Source organism: Diceros bicornis, unplaced genomic scaffold (assembly GCF_020826845.1).
Source record: "Diceros bicornis minor isolate mBicDic1 unplaced genomic scaffold, mDicBic1.mat.cur scaffold_67_ctg1, whole genome shotgun sequence".
In the NCBI taxonomy this organism is placed as follows: domain Eukaryota; kingdom Metazoa; phylum Chordata; class Mammalia; order Perissodactyla; family Rhinocerotidae; genus Diceros; species Diceros bicornis.
In genome coordinates this window covers 2287317-2310790 of record NW_026691553.1, presented here as the reverse complement: position 1 = coordinate 2310790, position 23474 = coordinate 2287317, and the positions used below count along the sequence as shown (strand labels likewise).

At 49.4% G+C, this 23474-nt stretch overlaps 1 protein-coding gene across 4 annotated transcripts in view; it reads left to right on the top strand.

Moving 5' to 3' along the window:
* Window positions 1–489: 489 nt before the first annotated feature.
* The window catches only part of LOC131403342 (zinc finger protein 77-like), a 41832-nt gene continuing 18847 nt past the window's right edge, over window positions 490–23474 (top strand). The window contains exons 1-4 of one of the 4 annotated variants that reach the window (XM_058537606.1): window positions 490–556; window positions 15242–15368; window positions 16400–16580; window positions 16979–18307. In XM_058537606.1, coding sequence (XP_058393589.1) covers window positions 554–556; window positions 15242–15368; window positions 16400–16580; window positions 16979–18176 — 1509 coding nt within the window. In that variant the 5' untranslated portion in view covers window positions 490–553 and the 3' untranslated portion in view covers window positions 18177–18307. Of the gene's footprint in view, window positions 557–15241; window positions 15369–16399; window positions 16581–16978; window positions 18689–22798; window positions 22922–23474 lie in introns of those variants that run through there. The other 3 variants (XM_058537603.1, XM_058537605.1, XM_058537602.1) reach the window with 3 other exon arrangements.

Below are 23474 nucleotides of genomic sequence, written 5' to 3'. Positions count from 1 at the left end.
GGACGGAGGCGGGGCCTCCCGGTGTCAAAGGTCACACGTCACATCAGAGCCGGACCCAGTCCTGGTGACGTAACAGGGCATCTTTGTTCCTAGACAGAGGGCAAAGCTCAGCGGTGACTCCGCTGGGAGCCGACCCCCAGCCCGGAGGTCACCAGCCCCTGTGGTCTCGTTTTGTCCAGTTTTGGCTCCGGATGAGGGGCGCCCCCTGCGGAAACTGAGTCAGGACTTCCGGGTCCAGGAGGCGTCGGCGGGCCCGCCCACGGGGTGGGGAAACCGTCCAGTAACGCGCCAAGGGGGTGGGAGTGCCCAAGGCACCGTCCAATCAGAGCCAGGCGCGGGCCCTGCAGCACGGTCCAATCAGAGCCGGGCGCGGGCCTGGAGCACCGTCCAATCAGAGCCGGGGGCGGGCGCGCTCGCAGCCTCGTGGACGTCTGTCTCGTCCGGCCGCCTCCTCGCGCGCACCTGCCTCGCGCGGCCCCAGCTGTCCCGTCCCCGTCGCTCTCACCTGCCGGGGCCGCGGGGAGGACGCCCGGAGGGTTCGGAGCGGGCGGAGATGGTGAGTGCGCGGGCCCGGCCGGGACCGGGAGGGGCTGGTGCGAACCGGCCGGAACCGGCGGGAAGCGGCCGCGGGCCCGGGTCTCCCCGCGCCCCCCGGGTCTCCCCCGAGCCCCTGCCCTCGGCCGCGGGGAGGGTCCCGGCTCCCGTCCCGGCCCCGCGTGGGGTCCCGGGTTCCCCGTCCTCCCCGCGAGTCGTTGGCCGGGCGGGGTCGGAGGGTTAGGGACGACCCCCGGCCGGGCGGTCAGGGCGGGGGCTCTGCAGTGGGGGAGGGGGCTCTGGCCGTCAGATCTGCAGGCGTCTCCACAGTCGGGCGGAGTGTCTCTGTGCAGAGAGGAGCAGACACGACCAGGAGAAGCAGGCGTGATGTTGGGCTGGCAGGTCCCTGAGCCCAGCCTGTCCTGGGAGGGGCTGTGTGCTGACCAGGCTGAGGGCGGCCGCAGCTCAGGGGTCTGGGGGGAGAGAGGCTGAGCCAGTGGGGCCAACACGCATTCGTTCTGCTTGTCGGTGGGGACGAGCACTTCAGCTGGTTATTGATGAGACAGAGAATGGGGATTTGGGAGCGTCTGTGTCTGGCCTTGTCCCGGATAAACGGGAGGGGCCTGGGTGTGCGTCTTATCTAAGTCCTTTGGGGAAGGGGGGGAGGTTTCTTCAGGCGTGCAGGTTTCCAGAACACAAAAGGGTGGGGGAGGGGCTTCCACCTTCCCTGGATGTTTCCAGGAGCCCAGGGCTCAGGGAGGATTCCGCATTGTCACCTGACACCTGTGAGCTGCCCCCTCTGTGTCCCGCCCAGCACGAATAGCTTTCTCTTAGTCCAGCCTCAGGTTCAGCAGGTGTGAAGTCACTGGATTCTTTTTGCCTCGTCTCTTCCCTGTAGTGGGGGTGTCGGTGTCTCAGGTCTCTGCCCTGTTCTGCTGACTCGTGTTATTCCGGGGCATTCCAGAGATGCGGCTGCGGAGAGTGTCTCAGTACAGAGAACGTCCTCTCTCCCAGGAGAATTGCGGGGAAAGTGCACGGGGTCCCGCTCCTTCAGGCAGGTGGGGGGCGTCCTGGACTTAAAAAGTTCATAAAACTGGTAGTGACTCTGCTATGCAGGCTGCACAGTTTGTGACACTGTGTGGACCTGTCCCACTGCCTGTTAATAGCTGGTCCTCAGAGGTTAATGCAAATTCTGTGAACTGTGACCTGTGAAACCCAAAAGCCATCAATGCTGGTTTGTTGATTTACGACTTGTTCTCATGAGGATGATAGTGAACTGGTATCTGTTTTCTGAAAGGGATAAGCAGTGACCAGTTATTTAAACCATAAAAGTGCCCTAGAATTCCCCTCCCCTGCCTTATCCTTGACACAGGGGGAAGCAGGATTCTGTGGGTTCTCATCCACACACTGGGATGGGGTCTGTGTCCCATTTAAATGATCCAGGGGTCTTGGAGCAGGTGCATCTCCTGGGCTGGGGACAAGCTGCCCCTAATGCTGAGCCTGCGTGGGAGGTGAAGGAAGGGGCAGGGGTCTTGCTGGGCTTCACCCCTGCAGGTGACTCCACCCCCAGAACCACGGCAGAAGGAGCTGTTGGTGCTGAGAGCAGCCACAGAGCAGGGGCAGGGAGACCCCCCTGCAGAGGTGCTGGGGGCGGGGTGGGGCTGCCCTGGGGCTGTGTCCTGAGGGTGGGTTTTGCATCCTCCATAGAGTGGGTGGAGTGAAGTGTGGTGTGTGCCAACTGAGTGAGTCTGTGAAGGTCAGACTTGGGGAAGCTCCTTGGGTTCATCTGCTGCTGGAAGGGTTTATGGAGTGAGAGTTTATACGGGTCAGAACGTGATCTCTGAGCGTCTCCTCCTTGGGGAGAATTGAGGCCTGGAGGGGGGCGTTTCCACACTGAGGAGGGGGAGCAGGGTGTGTGCAGCTGTGGAGTTCAGTCCCCAGGGGTCTCAGGGTCCCCTCAGTCCTTCCCTGGGAGGGGCCACCCTGGCTCCCTCTCAGCAGGGGGCCGGGCCCCCAGCTCAGGGTCAGGTTCCACCCTGTGCGTTCAGGTGGCCGTGTGGGCTGTGGAGCGGGTGCTGGTCTGAGCGGGCTCACTCTGGGCTCATCTTCCCGTCTCCTGACGGACCTGCTGCCGGGTGGCCCCAGGGCGCTCGAGCACTCAGACTGCTGCCCCACTGTGTGAAGGTGTAAGGTTTGTGTGTTCTTGGTTGGTTGGTGGCGTCTCCCAGCTGCTGCCCTGGGGTGACCCGCTCCTGGTTCTCTGTGTTGCTCTCTGCAGCTTTAGGTCTGTCCTTCATCCCCCAGCGGTGCTCTGTGTGATCCTCCTCTGTGGAATGTGCAGTGAGTGAAGGTTACCAGCATACAGCGTCAATGTCACACGGAAGGTTCTCTGTGGTTCCTCAGCCTCAGTCTGTGTCACACGGGCTGATGTCTGTGGCTGGGGTCACCCGGGTGCCTCCTCCCTTCCAGTCTTGTGGGGCCTGGGTTGTGTCACATTTATTTTTGCCTTTTCTCGGCATTGCTGCTGCAGTCATTCTTGTGTTTGTCTCCAAGTGCAAGTGGGTCATAAATTTTTACACGTTGGAGAGAAATTGCAGAATTGTAGATTATGGGTAAGTTCCAATTTCCTAGGAAATGCGGATGGAGGAGTGTGGGAATCCAGTGTCTCACTGTCGCACATGTGTGTTTATTCCATGTCATTTCCAGCACTTGAAGTAACTAACTTGTGTCCATCTCGAGTGTGAAGCGGGGTCTCCTGGGGTTCCACGTTGGTTTGTATTGATTCCCATAGGGGTTGAGCATTTCTCGTGAGGCATTTCATCTCCCTTCAGAGAGATTTCAGTCATGTCCTCCCCTCTAATTCATTTGTGTTACTGATTTCTTATGTTTTCTTTCCATGGTCTGGACAGTCATCCTTTTTCCTTTCTAGGTATTGCAAATATTTTCTTCCAGATTGTGGTGTACAATTTCTCCCTATTCTGCACTTTGATGGACTCATCTTAATTAATTAATTTATTTTTTTTATAATTTTTATTTATTTATTTTCCCCCCAAAGCCCCAGTAGATAGTTGTGTGTCATAGCTGCACATCCTTCTAGTTGCTGTATGTGGGACGCGGCCTCAGCATGGCTGGAGAAGCGGTGCGTCGGTGCGCGCCCGGGATCCGAACCCGGGCCACCAGCAGCGGAGCGCGCACAGTTAACTGCTAAGCCACGGGGCCGGCCCTCATCTTAATTTAATAGACTGGAATATCTCAGTCTCTTCTTTATGTCATTAAGATGTGTTCTGTAACTTCTCAGTGTCCTACTTTCGTTTCTCACAGTTAAGTCTACAGTGAGTTGGTTATTTTACGTGAGGTTGATATTCCCCTCTAGATAACCAGTCATCACTGCCTGACGTGTCAAAGTGTCACCATCTCTACTGCTGCCCGGCACAGCCTGCTCTGGGATAGATCCACTGGCCAACATCACGGGGGCCTGGTTCAGGTGGTCTGGTTTTTTCATTGGTGTCTTTGTCCATCCCTGTGATAACACCGTCCTGTCCTAATCACTGTACTTTATTTTATTTGTTTGTTTATTTTTTTGGTGAGGAAGATTGTCACTGAGCTAACATCTATGCCAATCTCCTCTATTTTGCATGCGGGATGCTGCCACAGTATGGCTTGGCAAGTGGTATGTAGGTCTATGTGTGGGATTGAAACCCACGAACCCAGGACCCTGAAGCAGAACGTGTGAACTTAACCACTATGCCACGGGGCCGGTCCCAAATCACTGTGGTTTAAAAAGCTTTGTCGTCTGTTAGGGAAAAATCCCACCTCCTTGTTCTATGGAAAATGTCAGCTCATCTTACAATTTGCCTGCCATTTCAGTTTTCAGAAGTAGTTTTTGTTAAGTTCAAACAAAAACAAGAGCAAACAAACCCCCAAACAAGGCTAATTTTAGATTTAATGGATTTATCTTTTTTTTTTTATAATTTTTATTTATTTATTTTTTTCCCCCAAAGCCCCAGTAGATAGTTGTACATCATAGTTGCACGTCCTTCTAGTTGCTGTATGTGGGACGGGGCCTCAGCATGGCCGGAGAAGCAGTGGGTCAGTGCGCGCCCGGGATCCGAACCCCGGGCCGCCAGCAGCGGAGCGCGCACACTGAACCACTAAGCCACGGGGCCTGCCCTAAAAAGTCTATTTTAAAAATTAACTTTTCAACTGCGTGTTTCAAGTGATTGAGAATACATTGAGATTTATTTTTGTGAGAGTGCATTCTGGAAACTTACTAAAAACCTGGTTGTCTGATGATCTTCCTAGTCTTTTTGGGTGTGACATGGGATCATTGTGCTGTGAAATGGTTTTTGTTGCAATATTTTTCCTGGGGAGCTCCCCAGGTGTAATCTGCAACCAGCCCCTGTACAGGAGGGCAGGAGAGAGGGAAGAAAGAGGCTGACCCTCCAGATTGGCAGGAGGCAGTGTTAATGAGCAAGAGACCTTACTGAGGAGGCCGTCTTGGTGGCTGCAAGACGAGGAGTGTCTGGTGCCCACCTGCCAGTCTTCAAGTTTATGTAGAGGCCTTAACTGTGCTGAGTCACGTCCACGGTCCAGGTGGTCTCAAGGCTGTGTCCTTGGCAGCTTCTGTCACTGGAAAAGCAAGCTGAACACACATTCCAAGCCCAGGGGAAGGGGTGGAGCCTCCAGTTGCCTGCGTCCTGCCCAGGGGTCAAGTGGCCATCTCGGTCCTCTGGATGACCCCCTGCAACACTCCACCCCCCTGAGCAGCTCTTAGGATCCCTCAGGCCCCCTTTTCCACAGTGTGCCCTGAGCAGTCGGGTTTCACTAGCCTGGAGGTGGCCCCTTGGGTGGCTGTCTGGCTGCATTGGTGGCAGATGTCACAGCAACAAGACAGGTACATGCAGGAGGAAACACGGATTAAGACAGTGATTCCTGAAGTCAGTGAAGCTTTCTCCACCAGGAGCCCCGTGATCTGAGCCATTGATGTCTCAGGTCCCCTGGGCCAGCTTTGGAGCACTCAAGTGTGTCCTCGTGTGGTTTAGTGACGATGACACATCAGCTCCTCGGGGGTGAACACAGAGCGTTCTGTTGGGATAACGGCACAGGGGCCTCCTGTGAGGCAGGGACGATGTCAAAGTCACCCTGTTTTGGAGGACAGCCCTTCTGATTAGAGGTGTTTCCGTGTTCTGTAAGGACGGGCTTCCTTGGCTGTCATTCAAGCTCGCTGGGTGAGTTTAGCAAGGACTTCTATATGTGTCGTAACCTCCTCCAGGCCAATGGAGGAGACAGAGATGGTGGACAAGCGATGGTCCCAGTGGGAAGACGATGTGCCCACCTGGCCTTGAGGAGGGGGAGGTTGGCAGCTTTGGGGACTGGACCTGGCTGTGCACAGCACACATGTTGGCCGGGGAGGCTGCACTGTCAGGGGTGAGGAGATGGATGGGGGGGGATCTGCCAGCCCAGGGGCCACCTCCTCCCCTTTCTCCACGTGTGTCCGTTCCAGGTGGAGTGCGTTTCCACAGGCCCAGCTTGCAGCAGGATGGCAGGATCCTGGTGGAGACTGAGTAGTCCCCTCACCCTGGGCGTGAAGTAACTCACCCATCCTGGGGGCCATCCCACTGCTCGTTCCATAGATGAGGCCTCCCCCAGGCACGAGGGGCTTGGTGTTCATAGCACGTTGACCCACAGTGAGAGTCGGGACCGTGGCTGCGTCCCTCGACTTCCATGCCTTTACAGTGTTGGGTGTCTCAGTGGGGGTCCCCAGTCTGGACATGGGGCGACTGGCCCCACTGGTGGATGAGTCAAGTCTATTAAAGCCTGGGACAGTCCTTCAGTCCACCCGGCCGAGGTGGTTCTGCCTGTTAGTAATTGAATCTGCTGCTTGAATTTCCCACCTTGCCTTTGTCCCCAGCCTGCTGCGTGCGGGTTACAGGGGAGTGGGCCCTCCATTCAGTGTCGTGTTCTTCTGCCCAGGCTTACACATCGTCACCTTTGAGATGTGACTCCCCGATCACTATTCAACCAGGGCATCTGCACATGTACTCTGCTTCTCTAACCCCTAGTTGTGGCTGCCCGGTTTCCATGGTGACAGGGGAACGCTTGGGTTAGGCCAGACACAGTGTCCACACAAACCAGGGCATAGTTAGAGCCCTTGCTTGGGAGGGGGCCAGTAGAATCGATGTGCCCATCCCTCACTGGTGGGAACTCTGGTGAATGGCCCCAGATTCCTCTGGCAGCTGCCTTGGTGTTTATTTATTTATTCATTATTATTTTTTTTTGTGAGGAAGATCAGCCCTGAGCTAACATCCGTGCTAATCCTCCTCTTTTTGCTGAGGAAGACTGGCTCTGAGCTAACATCTATTGCCAATCCTCCTCCTTTTTTTCCCCCAAAGCCCCAGTAGATAGTTGTGTGTCACAGCTGCACATCCTTCTAGTTGCTGTATGTGGGACGCGGCCTCAGCATGGCTGGAGAAGCGGTGCGTCGGTGCGCGCCCGGGATCCGAACCCGGGCTGCCAGCAGCGGAGTGCGCGCACTTAACCACTAAGCCACAGAGCCGGCCCACCAATAGGAATATCTTAAATTCATTGTCTCCAACAGTAAAAAATGACAGATTAAGGCATCTTTTACTTCTGTCCTGGTGTATGCAGCAGACAGATGTGTTTTTAAATGGGAACCAGCACTTCTCCTCAAATCATTGGGCAGGTTTGTTTTTGTTTTTTTTTGTGTGTGAGGAAGATTAGCCCTGAGCTAACATCTGCCAATCCTCCTCTTTTTGCTGAGGAAGACTGGCCCTGGGCTAACATCTGTGCCCATCTTCCTCCACTTTATATGGGACACCGCGACAGCATGGCTTGATGAGCGGTGCGTCGGCGTGCACCCCCGGATCCAAACCTGGGCCGCCAGCAGTGGAGTGCGTGCACTTAACCTCTACGCCACAGGGCAAGCCCCACTCTGATCTTTATTATTTCCTTCTTCCTACTAACTTGGAGCTTCATTTGTTCTTTGTCTAATCCTTTTATCTGTAACGTTAGATTTTTTATTTGAGACTCTTTTTGTTTCTTTTAGGCCTATGTGGCTGTAAACTTCCCTTTGAGAAATGCTTTTGCTGCATCTCATAGATTTTGCTTTGTTGTATTTCCATTTTCATTTGTCTCAAGGTATTTTTTATTTTTATTTTTTGATTTCTTCTTTGACCCATTGGTTGTTCAGTAGCATGTTGTTTAATTTTCACATATTTGTGATTTTTCTTCTTGTAGTTGATTTCTGGTTTCATACAATTGTGGTTGGAAAGATGCTTGATATGATTTCAGTCTTCTTAAACTTATTAGGACTTTTTCTGTGGCCTAACATGGTCTATCCTGGAGAATGTTCCATGTGCACTTGAAAAGAATGTGTGTTCTGCTGCTTTTGGGTGACATGTTCTGTATATGTCTCTTAAGTCCATCTGGGCTAATGTATCATTTAAGGCCAGTGTTTCCTTATTGATCTTCTGTCTGGATGCTCTATCCATTGATGTATGTGGAGGTATTAAAGTTCCCTCTTACTATTGTATTGCTGTCAGTTTCCCCCTTTAGGTCTCTTAAAATTTGTTGTATGTATTTATGTGCTGCTATGTTGGATGCATAAATATTTACAAATGTATTTATCCTCTTGCTGGATTCACCCCTTCATCATTATGTAGTGATGATTCTCTTTGTCTCTTATTACAGTCTTTGTTTTAAAGTCTATTTTGTCTGATAGGAGTATAGCCACCCCAGCTTTCTTTTGGTTTCCTTTCGCATGAAACACCTTTTTCCATCCCTTCACTGTTAGTCTGTGTCCTTACATCTGGAGTGATGTAAGATAGAGATGAGTCTTGTTTTGTTATCCATTCAGCTGCTCTCTCTTTTGATTAGAGAATTTTATCCATTTACATTTAAAGTAATTATTGATAGGTCGTACTTATTGCCATTTTGTTAAATTTTTTCTGGCTGGTTTTTTTTTTTAATAATTTTATTTATTTATTTTTTCCCCCAAAGCCCCAGTAGATAGTTGTATGTCATAGCTGCACATCCTTCTTCTTTTTTTTTTTTTTTTTTTTGGTGAGGAAGATCAGCCCTGAGCTAACATCTATTGCCAATCCTCCTCCTTTTTTTTTTTCCCCCCAAAGACCCAGTAGATAGCTGTATGTCATAGTTGCACATCCTTCTAGTTGCTGTATGTGGGACGCGGCCTCAGCACGGCCGGAGAGGCCGGTGCGTTGGTGCGCGCCCGGGATCCGAACCTGGGCCGCCAGTAGCGGAGCGAGTGCGCTTAACTGCTAAGCCACAGGGCCGGCCCTGCACATCCTTCTAGGCCCTGCACATCCTTCTAGTTGCTGTATGTGGGATGCGGCCTCAGTGTGGCCAGAGAAGTGGTGCGTGGGTGCGCGCCCAGGATCCGAACCCGGGCCGCCAGCAGTGGAGCGTGTGCACTTAACTGCTAAGACATGAGGCCGGCCCTCTGGCTGTTTTGTGATGCCAAAACATTCTGTTCCTTTTTTCTTCTCTTCTTTCCTCCCTTGTGTTTGGTAACTTGAATGGAATGCTTAGATTCCTCATTATCTTTTGTATATCTACTGCAGGTGTTTGCTTTGTGGTTACCGGGAGTCTCACATCTAACAGCCAGTATATATATCAGTCTATTTTAAATTGATAGCAAGTTAAGTTTAAATGCATTTTAAATCTCTACATTTTTGCCCCCACAACATGTTTTGTTTTTGATGTCACATTTGACATTGTTTTATTTTGTGTATCTCTTAACTAGTTATTGTAGTTATTATTGTTTTTTTACTACTTTTGCCTTTTAACTTTCATACTAGCTTTGTAAGTGATTAATCCACTACTTTTACTATATACTGATCATTACCAGAGAGATTCTTACTTTCATATGTTTTCCTGTTACTAATTAGTATCCTTTCTTTTCAACTTAAAGAAGTCCCATTAATATTTCTCATAAGGCCAGTTTACTGGTGATGAACTCCTTTAGCTTTTGCTTGGCTGGAAGACTCTCTACCTCTCCTTCAATTCTGAATGATAACCTTGCTAGGTAGAGTTTTCTTGGTTGGAACTTTTTTCCCTTTCAGCAGTTTGAATATATCATGCCACTCCCTTCTGGCCTGCAAAGTTTCTGCTGAGAAATCTGCTGATAGTTTTATGGGGGTTCCCTTGTAGGTAACAAGTTGTTTTTGTCTTGCTGCTTTTAAGATTCTCCCTTTAACTTTTGGCATTTTGATTATAATGTGTCTTGGTGTGGATCTGTTTGGGTTCGTCTTGTTTGGAACTCTCTGGGCTTCTTGGATCTGATTTTTTTTTTTTTCTTTCCACATGTTAGAGAAGTTTTTAGCCATCATGTCTTCAAATAAGTTTTCTTCCCCTTTTTCTCTCTCTTCTCCTTCTGGGACCCTTATAATGTGAATATTATTCCACTTGAGTGACAGCATGGATGGACATTGAGGGTATTATGCTAAGTGAAATAAGTCAGAGGGAGAAGGTTAAATACCATAGGATCTTACTTATAAGTAGTAGATAAAAACAACAAATGAATATTATTCTATTTGATACTGTTCCTTAAGTCTCTTAAGATTGTCGCTTAAAAAACATTTTTTTGTTTTTAAATTTCTGCTGTTCTGTTTGGGTGAGTTCCTCTGCCCTGTCTTCCAGATCACTGATTCTTTCTTCTGCTTCATCTAGTCTGCTGTTGAACTCCTCTGGTATATTTTTTCAGTTCAATTATTGTATTTTTCAGCTCTGTGACTTCTATTGGGTACTTCTTATATTTTCCAACTCTTTGTTGAAGTTCTCACAGTGTTCATCCTTTCTTCTCCTCAGTTCATTGAGCATCTTTATGATCATTACTGTGAACTCTCTATCAGGTAAATTACTGTTGTCTGTTTTATTATGGCTTTTTTCTAGGGTTTTATCTTGTTCTTTTGTTTACAACATATTCCTTTGTTTCCTCATTTTGTTTGACTCTGTGTTTGTTTCTGTGTATGAGACAAAAGAGCTTTCTCTCCTGGTCTTGAAGGAGTGGCCTGGTGTGGGAGATGAACCTTATCATTTAACCTTGTCCTAGCTCTTGGTTGTCTCTGGAACTTTTGTGATTGTCAAAGCAGCCTGATGTATCCTTGGTAGCTTCCAGCTGTTTGGGGTGTGCCGAGACCTGTGAGTGTCCCAGAGGGAGGGGTCTCAGTCAGCACCTAGTTCAGGCTGACTGGGAGCTAGACACTCAGGCAGCAGCTTTTAAGGTATACAATTATATACAGTCCTGGGGGACTGCAGTTGTAAACCTTGCTGGCATCCATACCAGGTGATCTGGAGATGTCCCCCTTGGCAGTAGTTGCAAAAGAAAATTGGGGCTCCAGGTGAGTGTATGGGCTTCTTTCTGGGAGGTACTGGTGAGCTGTCCTGAGTCCAAAGGGAAGTGCAAGGATGTGTCCCTTGGCCTGTGTTCCCTGAGATCGCTTACGTAGCCTCCAGATGTGTGGTAAACCTGAAGCTTGCTCCTCGGGCTGAAGGTCCAGGACAAGTAATGTGAAGGAGGACTTGGGGTGTGTTTCAGTCCACTGTGCAGTGCCCTGGGGATGGTAGTCCACCAAGAATGGTCTCTCTGGTTGTCTCAGATCTGTAGGGCCCAGAAACACAATCCCCCCGGCCCACCGGATCCAGAGGCTTAGAGGGTGTTCCCTGTGTGGCTTGTGCATGCCTGCTGGCTTTGGTGGGACTGCACAAGGGGTGTGAGGAGGGACGTGCCCACTAGTGGTAGCGGGATAGAGGGAGAGTGTACAAATGGCACCCACCAGCAGCTCCTTCCCCAGAGAGAGTCCCAAGGGACTCCTGCCCTTCTGGCTGATGCTTTCAAGATTAGCAAATGATTATCTTTCACCTGTGGTCCAGGCACTTATCAAACTGCTGTTTTCACGCTGGTCCTGGGGCCAGTGGGTCTGCATGTGAACCCTTTAAGAGTGGAATCTTCGTTCCCTACAGCCCTCTGGTTCTCCTGGACATAAGCCCCATTGGTTTTCCAAGCCAAACGGTTTGGGGGTGTTATGAAAGGTTCGGGGATTCGATCGGAGACGTAAAAGACACTTTCCACTCCAGACAAATGGACTGAAGGTATATTTTATTATATAGAGGATAGTAAAGGTGACAGTCTGCAAACAGATCCAAATAGGTCAAATATTAAGAGGGAAAAAACATCAGCCCGACTGGAAAGGGAAAACACCCACATCGGCTGAAGAGAAATGACACAAATCAACCGGAAAGAGAAACACCAGGTTGACCGAAAAGAGAACACATCAGATCAATTACTTCACATCAGATCAATTACTTCACATCAAATCAGTTACTCACAACATCCACGCCCCACTGCCGGGAGAGCCCTGTCAATCGACGCGGCTGGGCAAGGATCACACGTCCTGGGCAAGGTGTCCCTTCCACAGGTGGAACTCTCTCCGGGTCTCAGTTTCCAGCAGTTTTTATACCATCAGTAATTTTCAGAGTAAGCAATTACAGAGTTTGCAGAGCAAGCGTTTAGTGTTCCCATGCACAAAATGGTTATCAGTGGCGTACGTGCACTGAGCCCCCTGGCTAATGTCCCAGCCCAGTAGTTGTGTACGTGCATTGTTCTCTTTGGTTATCGTCCCAGCCCGGCACAGATGGCCAGTCCATCCCGTGCTACGACGCTCCAAGAGCCTTGAAATGTTACAACTCGCAACTCTCTCCGTGGGAGAAAGGCCAGTTCCCACCACGCAGAAAGCAGCTTTTATATTTCTTTTTGTGCTGGTGGCTGTAGGTCAACGGAGCGGCCAAACATGGCTGTACTCATGTCAAGACAGGGGGCTCATCTCTCCCATGCAGGTCCCAAGGATTGGGGTGCCTGATGTGGGCCATGAACCCCTCACTCCTCAGGGAGAAGCTCTACCTTTGTGAGATCCCTCCTGATGGTGGGTTGTGCACAGGGGGTGGGGTTTTTGGCAAGATCCTGTCTCTGCCTCTCTTACCCATCTCCACGTGGACCCTGTTCAGCTAGTTTTCAGAGTGAATTGCTCCATATGTAGTTGTAGACTTGTGTCCATGGCAGGAGGCTAGTTCAGGGTCTTCCCAAGTCACCGTCAGCTATCCTGATCCCAGAGATTCTACAACGTGTTTATCACCCCCAAAGAAAAGCTTGTGTCTGTTGGCAGTGACTCCTCATTCCAGGCCACCCCCTCCCTGAGTTCTAGGCAATTAATGAATCTACTTTCTATGTTCATAGATTGGCTTGTTTTGTACATTTCATATACACGATATCATGCTCTGTGTGGTCTTTTTTTGGGCCTGTCCATGTTCTCAGGGTTCATTGTTTTTGTGCCGTGGACCAAGACTTCACTCCTCTCGTTGCCCAATCATACCGCATTGTATGGATATTCCACATTTGGCTTATCCAGATTTCTTGATGGACTTTTGAGTTGTTGCCACCTTTTGGCTATTATGAATCACGCTGTGAATGTCTGTGTATTCCTTTTTGTGTTGATGTTTCCGCTTCTCTTGGGTCGATGGATACCTAGGAGTGGAATTGCTGTTATATGGTAGCTCTGTGTTCATCATTGAGGACCCGCCAGACTGTCTTCCAAAGTGGCTGCACCATTTACCTTCCCATCAGCAACGTGTGAGGGTTCCAGCTTCCTCACGTCCCGCCAGCACTTGTTTGTCCATCTTATAGCCATCCTCGAGGGTGTGAAGAGGGTCTGCTTGTAGTTTCGGTTTGCATTTCCCTGGTAGCTGATGTCTAGCATCTTTTCATGTGCTTATTGGCCGCTTGTATTTTTTTTTTTTCAGAGACGTGTCTGTTGAAATGTTAGGTGTGGGCTTTTCCTGGATGCTCGTCCCTCTGGTTAAGTTCCCTTCTGTTCCTAGTTTGCTGAGTACTTTTATCGTGAACGGGTGTTGGGTTTTGTCAGATGACTTTTCTGTCTCTTGAGGTGACCATGTGTTTTCTGTTCTTTATTCTAGTAATAAGGTACTTGACACTGATATTCCGTTTGTTGGACCAACCTTTTTTTTCCTGGGATGAATCCCCCGTGGTCATGGTGTAGAATCCTTTTACGTGGGTTTGGTTTCCTAGGATTTTGTGGAGGGATTTCCTGTCTATATTTATGAAGGATATCGGTCTCTAGTTTTCTGTAGTTATGATGTCTTTGGTTTTGATAAGAGGTCAGAGTAATACTGGCCTTGTAGCATGGGTTGGCAAGTGTCTCTCCAATATTGAATTTGATGTGGGTCCCTAATGATTAGTGATGTCTAGCATCTTTTCATGAGGTTATTGGCCACTTGTATTTCTTTTTTTTATTTTTTTATTTTTTGTGAGGAAGATCAGCCCTGAGCTAACATCCGTGCCAATCCTCCTCTTTTTGCTGAGGAAGACCGGCTCTGAGCTAACATCTACTGCCAATCCTCCTCCTTTTTTTTCCCCCAAAGCCCCAGTAGATAGTTGTATGTCGTAGCTGCACATCCTTCTAGCTGCTGTATGTGGGACGCGGCCTCAGCATGGCTGGAGAAGCGGTGCGTCGGTGCGCACCTGGGATCCGAACCCGGGCCGCCAGCAGCGGAGCACATGCACTTAACCACTAAGCCACGGGGCCGGCCCCAGACCACTTGTATTTCTTTTTGGAGACATATCTACTCACATTCTTTGCCCATTATTTAAATGTATTATTTATTTTACTTTCTTTTTTTATTGGTGTCATCTGAGTTTTTAAACTATACCAAGAATTCATCTCCTATCAGGGGTGTGGTTAGCAAAGCCCAGTTGCTACTCTAGGTGAGGTAGCCTGACTTTCTTTGTAGCTGATGTAATTAGAAATTTTTTTCTTTAGATTTTGAGATTGTTTTTGTTTAAACAATCTCTCATTTCTTTTCATAATTGTTTGCTCTTTATTCCATGGGTTTGGTGTTATCCTATATTGCTCTAAAGATATTTAATAGGTATTTTTTTCTCTCTTAAAAGGCACTTTCACTCTATTAACCTCAGATCCTTCAGTGACTCTTCTTTGTGGGGCCATATTTCTTGAATTTCTGGCACTCAGTTCGTTATTTGAGAGGGCCAGCAGCTTGACAGATTTCCTCAGGATCCAGGCTCTCCTCTTACCCATCAGGTGTGCCTGGCCCCAGTCCCTGGCCCACGTCTGTGCCCACAGTGTCCCCCTCGTCCTGAGAGGGAGTTGTGTCTCTGCCTCTGTTGGAATATAGGGAAGAGTCCAGGCCCCTCAACACTGTTGCTTCCAAGGCGAGACTGTTCAGCTCAAGTTGCACTGGAAATCTGTGTTCACAACATGCTGACATTCTGGTTCCTGTTCTTGGAGCTGACAAGGAAATAACTTTTGACCAATCCAGCTGTCAATTCTTGTGTTCTCTGAAAGATGATTTCATTTTTCAGTCTGTACCTTATCTCAGAATCTGCTCTGAGAAAAAATGATTCTTATGAAAATGCACATATAAGTCTGTATCAGTTGTTGTGCTTGCACTTGCTTCAGCTTTCCAAGCACTTACCATCACTGAACATACTGCATTTGATTTGCTTTTTGTCATTTCCCACGAGAGTGTGAGCTCAGGAGTCCTAGGAATTGAGTCCAGGTCCCTGACTCTCATCCTCCCACACACACTGCTGAAGTTGGGGCCTGGCTGAAATAGAGTATGTGGGCTCTTTCAGGACTCAGTGGTCTTTGAGGACGTGGCTGTGAACTTCACCCCGGAGGAGTGGGCTTTGCTGGATGCTGCTCAGAGGAAGCTCTACAGAGATGTGATGCTGGAGACCTGCAGGACCCTGGCCTCAGTGGGTGAGGACGGCTTCATGCCTTCACTCAGTCTTTTAGGCAACAAATATTTCTTACAGTTCTATCTATTGGGGCTGAGAAATGGGAATATGTTGGGAAAAAGAGAGACACTCTCTAAGCCTTCATGGAACCATCTAGAGTCAAATAGCTTTTCCATGAAAACAAAGTTTCATGTATTAAACAGACTTTTATTTCTCTTGAACAGTCTCCCTCATTTTATAAATGTGAGCTTCATCTCCAGTGTCACTTTGGGGCAGTGAGAACAGCTTTATGGTTTCCACCCTTGTGACAGTTAGACTGTGGTTAACACACAGTTGGCATGGTGATTTTGCTGCAATTAACCCACACTTATCCATCATCACTGGTCTTGAAGACAAAGTATGGGCCTGTCTCATGGAATGTTTATTCCCCTCCATCCTCCCTCATGGTGAGCTCTTCTCCTCGAGCAGTCAGCAGCTGCACACACACCCATGTCCCATGGCAGCTGGGGCCGTGGAGAAAGTCTCCCTCTAGGGCCTCTGTGCCTGTGAACACCACGAGAGCAACCACCCTCGGGAGGAACAGGCTCTTGATGAGGGAATGATGTTTGGACGTGCCCATTAGAGACATGACACAGTCACTGAGAGGGTGACGTGTGTCATTCACCTGCTTCTGTTGACTTTTCATCCATCCTCACCCCCTGGGGAAGACATTCTGTATCTACTCTTATAAAGGGAGTATTTCGGGATGTGCATTTTGCCCAGTTGCTTCCTACTTTGCTTTTCTGCTAATATTTCTTGCAACATCACTCTCCATCTATTTTGAAGTATTTCTTAGTGATCAGTCCACCATTTTGACTCATTTCTCCTTTACCAAGGTCCTGAATAGCTGAGGTCCTCAGACTTTTTCTTGGGTCACCTGTCCATTCTTCCTTATATAATTTGTTTCCATTTTTAGATCAGTCTATGAGAAGATATCCACATATGGTCTATTTTCTTTCGTTTATCCCACTGTTTCTTTCCCAAGAAATCAAACTGTGCTACCAATTGTTGTAGATTGTTGCACTCAAGTTAAAAGCAATGGATCGAGACCTCAGCAGGATATATTGGAGAATAAAATAGCCAGTGAAGAGAAAATAGTAAGATTCACAAGATGTGATTCCCGGTCTATTTTTGGAGAAAATTGGACGTTTCATAACATTGGAGGTCAGCACCAAACCCAGGAGAGACGTGTGAGGTGAGTGGCGTTCCCACAGGAGGAGGGGGGTCTCAGCAGAGTGTTAGAATCACTTGAAATTAAATAAAATTAGAACTCTAGCTAAACACTTGTGTCCTCAGAAAATTTTCACAAGAGAAGACTTTCATAAATGTCATGAAGATATTGAGTGTCTCATGAAACAATGATCAGGAAGTCTCATGAGTAATAAACACTGAAAGTTATGGCTACATTTGAGCTCTCAGCCAGAGCATTAACCTTTTCCACTTTGTAACAATGCAGGCAGTGCCAAAAACATTCCTTTTCACTGAAAATGGCAAATACATAGTTGAAATAATCATTAACAACCATCAAATCTTTTAACAAAGAAATCACTTATAATCATTAATCTCTAATGGTATGCTTCCTATTTTGAACAGAAGTCATATGGTGGAGAGTCTGTGTGAAAGGAAAGAAGGTGATCACTGTGGAGAAACCCTGGAGCAGACTACAAACCTTCCTGTGCACGAGAGGTGTCCAACTGGAGTGAAACCTGATGAATGCACGAAGTGTGGAAAAGCCTTCATGGGTTGTTCTTTCCTGAAGAATCAGCAAGGATCTCACACTGAACACAAACCTCATCCATGTGCGGAATGTGGGCAGCTCTGCAGTTGTGTCTCGTGCCTGAGTCCTCATCTGGAAGCAGGCGTTGTAGAGAAACCCTATGAACACCAGGATACTGGGAGAGCATCTAAGAGAAATGTGAAAAGTCTCCATAGTAAAAAATCTTTTGAGTGTAAGCAATGTGGAAAAGTTTACACCTGTGCCTCGTCTCTTTGGGGACATCTGAGAATTCACTCTGGACAGAAAACGCACATATGTAAGGTATGTGGGAAAGCCTTTATATTCAACTCCTACCTTATACAACACATGAGGACACACACTGGAGAGAAACCCTACAAATGTAAGGAATGTGGGAAGGCTTTCAGCCGCCCCTCATACTTTCGAGAACACGTGACATTGCACACTGGAGAGAAACCCTACGCGTGTGAGTGCTGTGGGAAAGCGTTCCGTTGGTACTCATACCTTCGAGCACACATGAGGTTGCACAGTGGGGAGAAGCCCTATGACTGTAAGCAGTGTGGGAAAACCTTCAGGTATCTGCACTGCCTTCAAGGACACATGAGGATGCACACTGGAGAAAAACCTTTTGTCTGTAATCAGTGTGGGAAAGCGTTCCGTTGTCCCCAATACTGGAGAAAACATGTGAAAATGCACAGTGGAGTGAAACCCTATGAATGTACGGAATGTGGCAAAGCCTTTGTTACTTCCTCAAACCTTCGGGAACACAGGAGAATGCACAGTGAAGAGAAACCCTATGAGTGTCAGCAGTGTGGGAAGGCCTTCAAGTACTTCTCATCCCGGTGGATACACGTGAGAACACACAGTGAGGAGAAGCCCTATGAATGTCAGGACTGTGGAAAAGCTTATAAGCACCTTGTTTCCCTGCGGGGACATGTGAGAACACACGGTGGGGAGAAGCCCTATACGTGTCAGCACTGTGGGAAAAGACTCGGTCATAGCGCATCCCTGCGAGTACACGTAAGAAGACACACTGGACAGAAACTCTCAATGTAAAGGTCTATATTTTGTTATCTCGGACTATAAATAATTTTACAATTATATAGAACTTGTCTCCTTTCTAGTACAACATGTTTTGTACCCAGGGGTAATAAGTGGCTATTGTTTTTTGTTTTTTTTCTTCAGGTCAACTTGATGTAACTTTAGATAAAAAGCGTTTTGATTCTTACTCTCCGTTTTTCTCCTAGTAAATGATCAATGATCATGATATGACACCTGTATTGTTGAAATTTCTTTTCTGGTCCCTTGCTGCAGATACTGGAAAATTTTAACTCAATATCTACCCTCCCTTTCAGTCTTTATTATTGAAAGATGTGTCTTCCACATTTGTTTAATGCTAGTGGATATGAGTACTGTGTTCCTCACAGAAATTAATGATTGTGTAAAATCCTTGGAAGAGCACAGTCCCATCTGATTATGTTCATAATTGGACTCTGCTCATCGTCCTTGATCTTGGTTGGAAATGGACATGATGCCTTGAGTTGAGAAGAGAGAGCTGTGGCCTGAAGGTGAGAGCTGGTGTCCAGATGCTTCTACTGAATTGTGCTGTTACCTTGGGTGAGGGGGGAAACCATGTATCCCAGAGTCCTGTTTGTGGTTCTAAGGTAAAGGTCATGAGCAGAGGAAGGTGCATAAGGTTTGGAAAGGAGAGGTGAGGAAGCCATGACTCTCAGATCTTCTGTCCTGTCAGGGGACAGGGGTGCATGGGAACCTGGTGGGCCTGCGTCACAGCACTTGTCTGACTTCAGGCTCTGCCCATCTGGAGCATCCCCAACCACACCTCATGTTTGATGTGAGTTCCCTCTCAGGCAGCAGATTCCACAGACTCTCCCACACGCTCCCCCATCGTGGGCCCTCTTTGGTTTTCAGGTTCACACAAATCCCTGCATTTTCCTGCAGCTCTTTGGTGTCCCTCGGGCCACTTCTTCAGGCTGTCACTCTCGCTGATCTTCTCATCCTGGGCCCCCTCTATCTCCACGGTTTCTCCTAATCACATGAACTGTGTAGGGAGCATCTTGTTCTCTAGTAGTGGGCCTGTTTCCTGTCCCCACCCTGACAGGTTTAACACCAAACCACAAATGGAGGGAACTTCCTTCCCTGGTTGCCTTGTTGAGATCCTGCAGTGACCCTGCATTTCTAGTTTCTGGATACTTCCACGATTGAAATCATGTGAATGTATTTGGCAGTTTTTATGAGTTTTCTCTTACAGCTGACTGCTCTCTGAATGATAAATGCAGTGCTCTAAGCTTATAACAGCCTCTTCACAATAGACTTCCTCTGTCACATTGATAAATTTATTGACCCTCATGATGACAATTCAGCATTTTTGCTAAGAAAGACCCACTTAGTTAGCTGGTGGTCTTAGCATATCACTTAACAACTTTCCTTATGATTATTGGAGTTTTGCTATATGTCCTTGAATTTTAAACTTCTCATGCTAATACTCAGATCTGCTCTAGACCTTCTACAGACACCAAGGTTAGGGTCACTCAACATATGGAAATGACAGATAAGGCTTATTTACCTGTACATTCAGGTAACTGGATGAAATTCCCGGGCAAGAGAACTGTCAGTCATTTCTCAGATGTTTCAGGAGTCTGACTGCCTCCTTGTTGCTAAAATTGTCTGCCGTGCACAGAAGCCAATACTGTGGCACCAGCTTTTGAGAAAAGAAGCAGATTTATTGTGAGATCAGTTGGCAAGGACAAAGGAGGGAGGGCTCAAATCTGTCTCCCCCATCTAGGGTTTGGGGTAAAATTTAAGGGATTAGGGAGGGCAGGGATTATGCAGAAGCACTGACAGGACAAATTTTTAAAAAAAAATTTTTAATGTCATAATAGTTTGTAATATTGTCAAATTTTAGTTGTACGTTATTGTCAGTCACAATATAAATGCATCCTTTCACCTCTTGTGCCCACCCCCCACCCCCCTTGCCCCTGGTAACCACCAAACTGTTCTCTCTGTCCGTGTGTTAATTTTCCACATATGAGTGAAATCACGCAGTGTTTGTCTTTCTCTGTCTGGCTTATTTTGCTTAACATAATAGCCTCCAGTTCCATCCATGTTGTTGCAAATCGGATGATTTTGTCTTTTTTATGGCTGAGTAGTATTCCATTGTATATATATACCACATCTTCTTTATCCACTCATCAGTCGAGGGACACTTGGGTTGCTTCCACTTCTTGGCTATAGTGAACAATGCTGTGATGAACGTAGGGGTGCATAAGCCTCTTTGGATTGTTGACTTCAAGTTTGTTTGATAGATACCCAGAAGTGGGATAGCTGGATCATAAGGTATTTCTATTTTTAATTTTTTGAGGAATCTCCATACCGTTTTCCATAGAGGCTTCACCAGTTTGCCTTCCCACCAGCAGTGGATTAGGGTTACCATTTCTCCACAGCCTCTCCAGCGTTTGTTGTTTTTTGTCTTGGTGATTATAGTCATTCTAACAGGCGTAAGGTGATATCAGTGTAGTTTTGATTTGCATTTCCCTGATGATTAGTGATGTTGAACATCTTTTCATGTGCCTATTGGCCATCTGTATATCTTCCTTGGAGAGGTGTCTGTTCATATCCTCCTGGCAGGACAAATTTTGATTGGAAGGCCTTTGAACAAGACCATTTATGGCAAGGTATGAAAAGGAGCCTTAACACTGGATCTTCTTGGACCATGCACCCGTCGATCTTGAAAAGGTTCCAACTTTGAAGTTCTTGGTCCTTTGTTTTTTTTGGCAGTTGGGGGAGTCTTTGCTTCTGACTGTTACTGTAGGTCAAAATCCTCCCCTCCGGGCATGCCTCAGCTACAGGACTTGCAGTTTTGTCGCGCTGTCCCTGCCAGATAACTTTGACATTCTGTTATGGATGGTGATAGGGCCAGTTTGAACCAGTCCTGTGGTTACAAAATGTGTTGTAACCTTTATAACACTGACTCCTTGTAATAACCATCAGAAAAAACGGGAAAGAAGGTTTTCTCTCATGTGGGTCATGACTTGCTGGGACGGGTCCTTCCCAGCAACATGGGACTGAACAAATCTATGCTGGATAAGCAATGCTTTCAGAAAGAACTGTCCATTAAAAGAGTTAAACGTGAAATATGAAACAAAACGGGGTGATAAGTGCTTTAAGATGGAGCCGGGAAGCCATTAAGGAACGAGATTTACATCAGGCAGAACATAAACTTTGAACTGAGTGAAGTCACAAATACTCCGAGAACTTGGCAGGAAACCTGCAGCTCATCACATTGCCCGGCTGTTGCCTTAGCCATTGATTAAGATTAGCCAAGACCAGCTTTCTCCTGCCCACCCTGATTAACATTCTTTGTAAGGCAAACTTTCCTCTTTTGCCTTTATTTATTTTGTTTATAATTTTTATTTATTTGCTTATTTTTCCCCCAAAGCCCCAGTAGATAATTGTACGTCATAGCTGCACTTCCTTCTAGTTGCTGTATGTGGGACGCCGCCTCAGCATGCCCGGAGAAGCAGTGCGTCGGTGCGCGCCCAGGATCCGAACCCCGGCCTCCAGCAGCGGAGCATGCGCACTTAACCGCTAAGCCACTGGCGGGCCCTTCCTCTTTTGCCTTTAAAACCCCGGCCTCCAGCAGCGGAGCATGCGCACTTAACCGCTAAGCCACTGGCGGGCCCTTCCTCTTTCGCCTTTAAAACCCCGGCCTCCAGCAGCGGAGCATGCGCACTTAACCGCTAAGCCACTGGCGGGCCCTTCCTCTTTTGCCTTTAAAACCCCTGCCTCGGTGGTGGTGGGGGGGGGACACAACACAGAGGGGCTTGCTGTCAGACGGGGGAGGGAGGGTGGGACGGGGGACCCACTTGAGCTTGGGTAACAGCACCCGTGGTCGTCCAGGGACGAGTCCTGCGCGCAGGGGGGCCGCGGGGTCCCCCTTCCCACGGGGACGAAGGCCCCCAGACCGCAGGTTTGACCTCAAGTCCCAGAGGAGGGGCGGGGTGTCCGTGTCAGGTCACAGGTCAAAACCGAGCCCGACCCAGGCTCGCAGGCGGTGACATCAGTGTTACGTGTCTTTGCTCTTAACAAAGGGTCACACATCCGCGGTGACTGCGCCCCTGGGCCGACCACGGGGGTCACCGCGCCCCCTGTGCCGTCCTGTCCCGTCTGCTGCCGAGGGGCGCTCCAGGGAAACTGAGTCAGGACTTCCCGTTCCAGGAGGAGGACGAGGAGGGGCCGCGGAGCTGCAGGCAGATGCAGCGTCTCCCCGGCGGGAGCGGGTTCAGCTCGGGGCGACGACTCGGGCGCGCGGTGCGAGTCCGGTGAGGAGACCGGGCAGGGAACGGCGGAGGCCGGGGACCCTCGTTTACGCCCCCCTCAGCCACGTGACCGCCGCCGCCGCCTCTCACTCCAGGACGGGAACACTGTCCAATCAGGGGCGAGGAGGGCGGGAGCGGAGAACAGTAGGGAGAGCAGGGACTCAATCAGGGGAGAGAGGAGGTCTTGGGGACCGGACCAATCAGGGCCCAGTGGTAGGTAGGAACCATGTCCAATGAAAGTGCGCGCCAGAAATGCCGTCCAATCAGGACACAGGATCCTGGAGCCCCGTCCAATCAGACCCGGCGGCGGGCGCGCTCGCGGCCGCGTGGACGTCACTCGTCGGGCCGCCTCCCCGCGCGCACCTGCCCCGCGCAGCCCCAGGTGTCCCGTCCCCGTCGCTCTCACCTGCCGGAGCCGCGTGGCCGCGGGGAGGACGCCCGGAGAGTCCGGAGCGGGCGGAGATGGTGAGTGCGCGGGCCGGGCCGGGACCGGGAGGGGCTAGTGCGAACCGTCCGGAACCGGCTGGAAGCGGCCGCGGGCCCGGGTAGTTCTCCACTCCCAGCCGCCCCCCCCCACCCCCCCGAGTCCTCGGCCGCGAGGAGGGTCCCGGCTCCCGTCCCGGCCCCGCGTGGGGTCCCGGGTCCCCGGTTCTTGGCCGGGCGGGGTCGAGGGGGAGGGACGCCCCCCCCGGGCGGTCAGGGCGGGGGCGGTGGGGGCCGCGCGGGGGCCCCGCCCTGGACCTGACGGGGGAGGCCGTGCGGCCTGGGGAGGAGACTCTGCTCCGGAGACCGGGGGCCGGGCGGGTCTCAGGTCCTCCAGCGCCCACCCCCGGAAAAGGGCTTTTCCCCGGCGGGGCCGGAGGGGAGCGGGACATCGCGGTGCTGGTTCCCGCGGGGCGGGGAGTCGGGGGCTGGGGGAGGACAGAGGCTGAGAGAAGTCGGCTGAGAAACGGGCGGTTGTGAACACGCGGTCAGGCCTGTGGGAAATGAACAATCCGAGCTCAGAGAGAGAGACTTG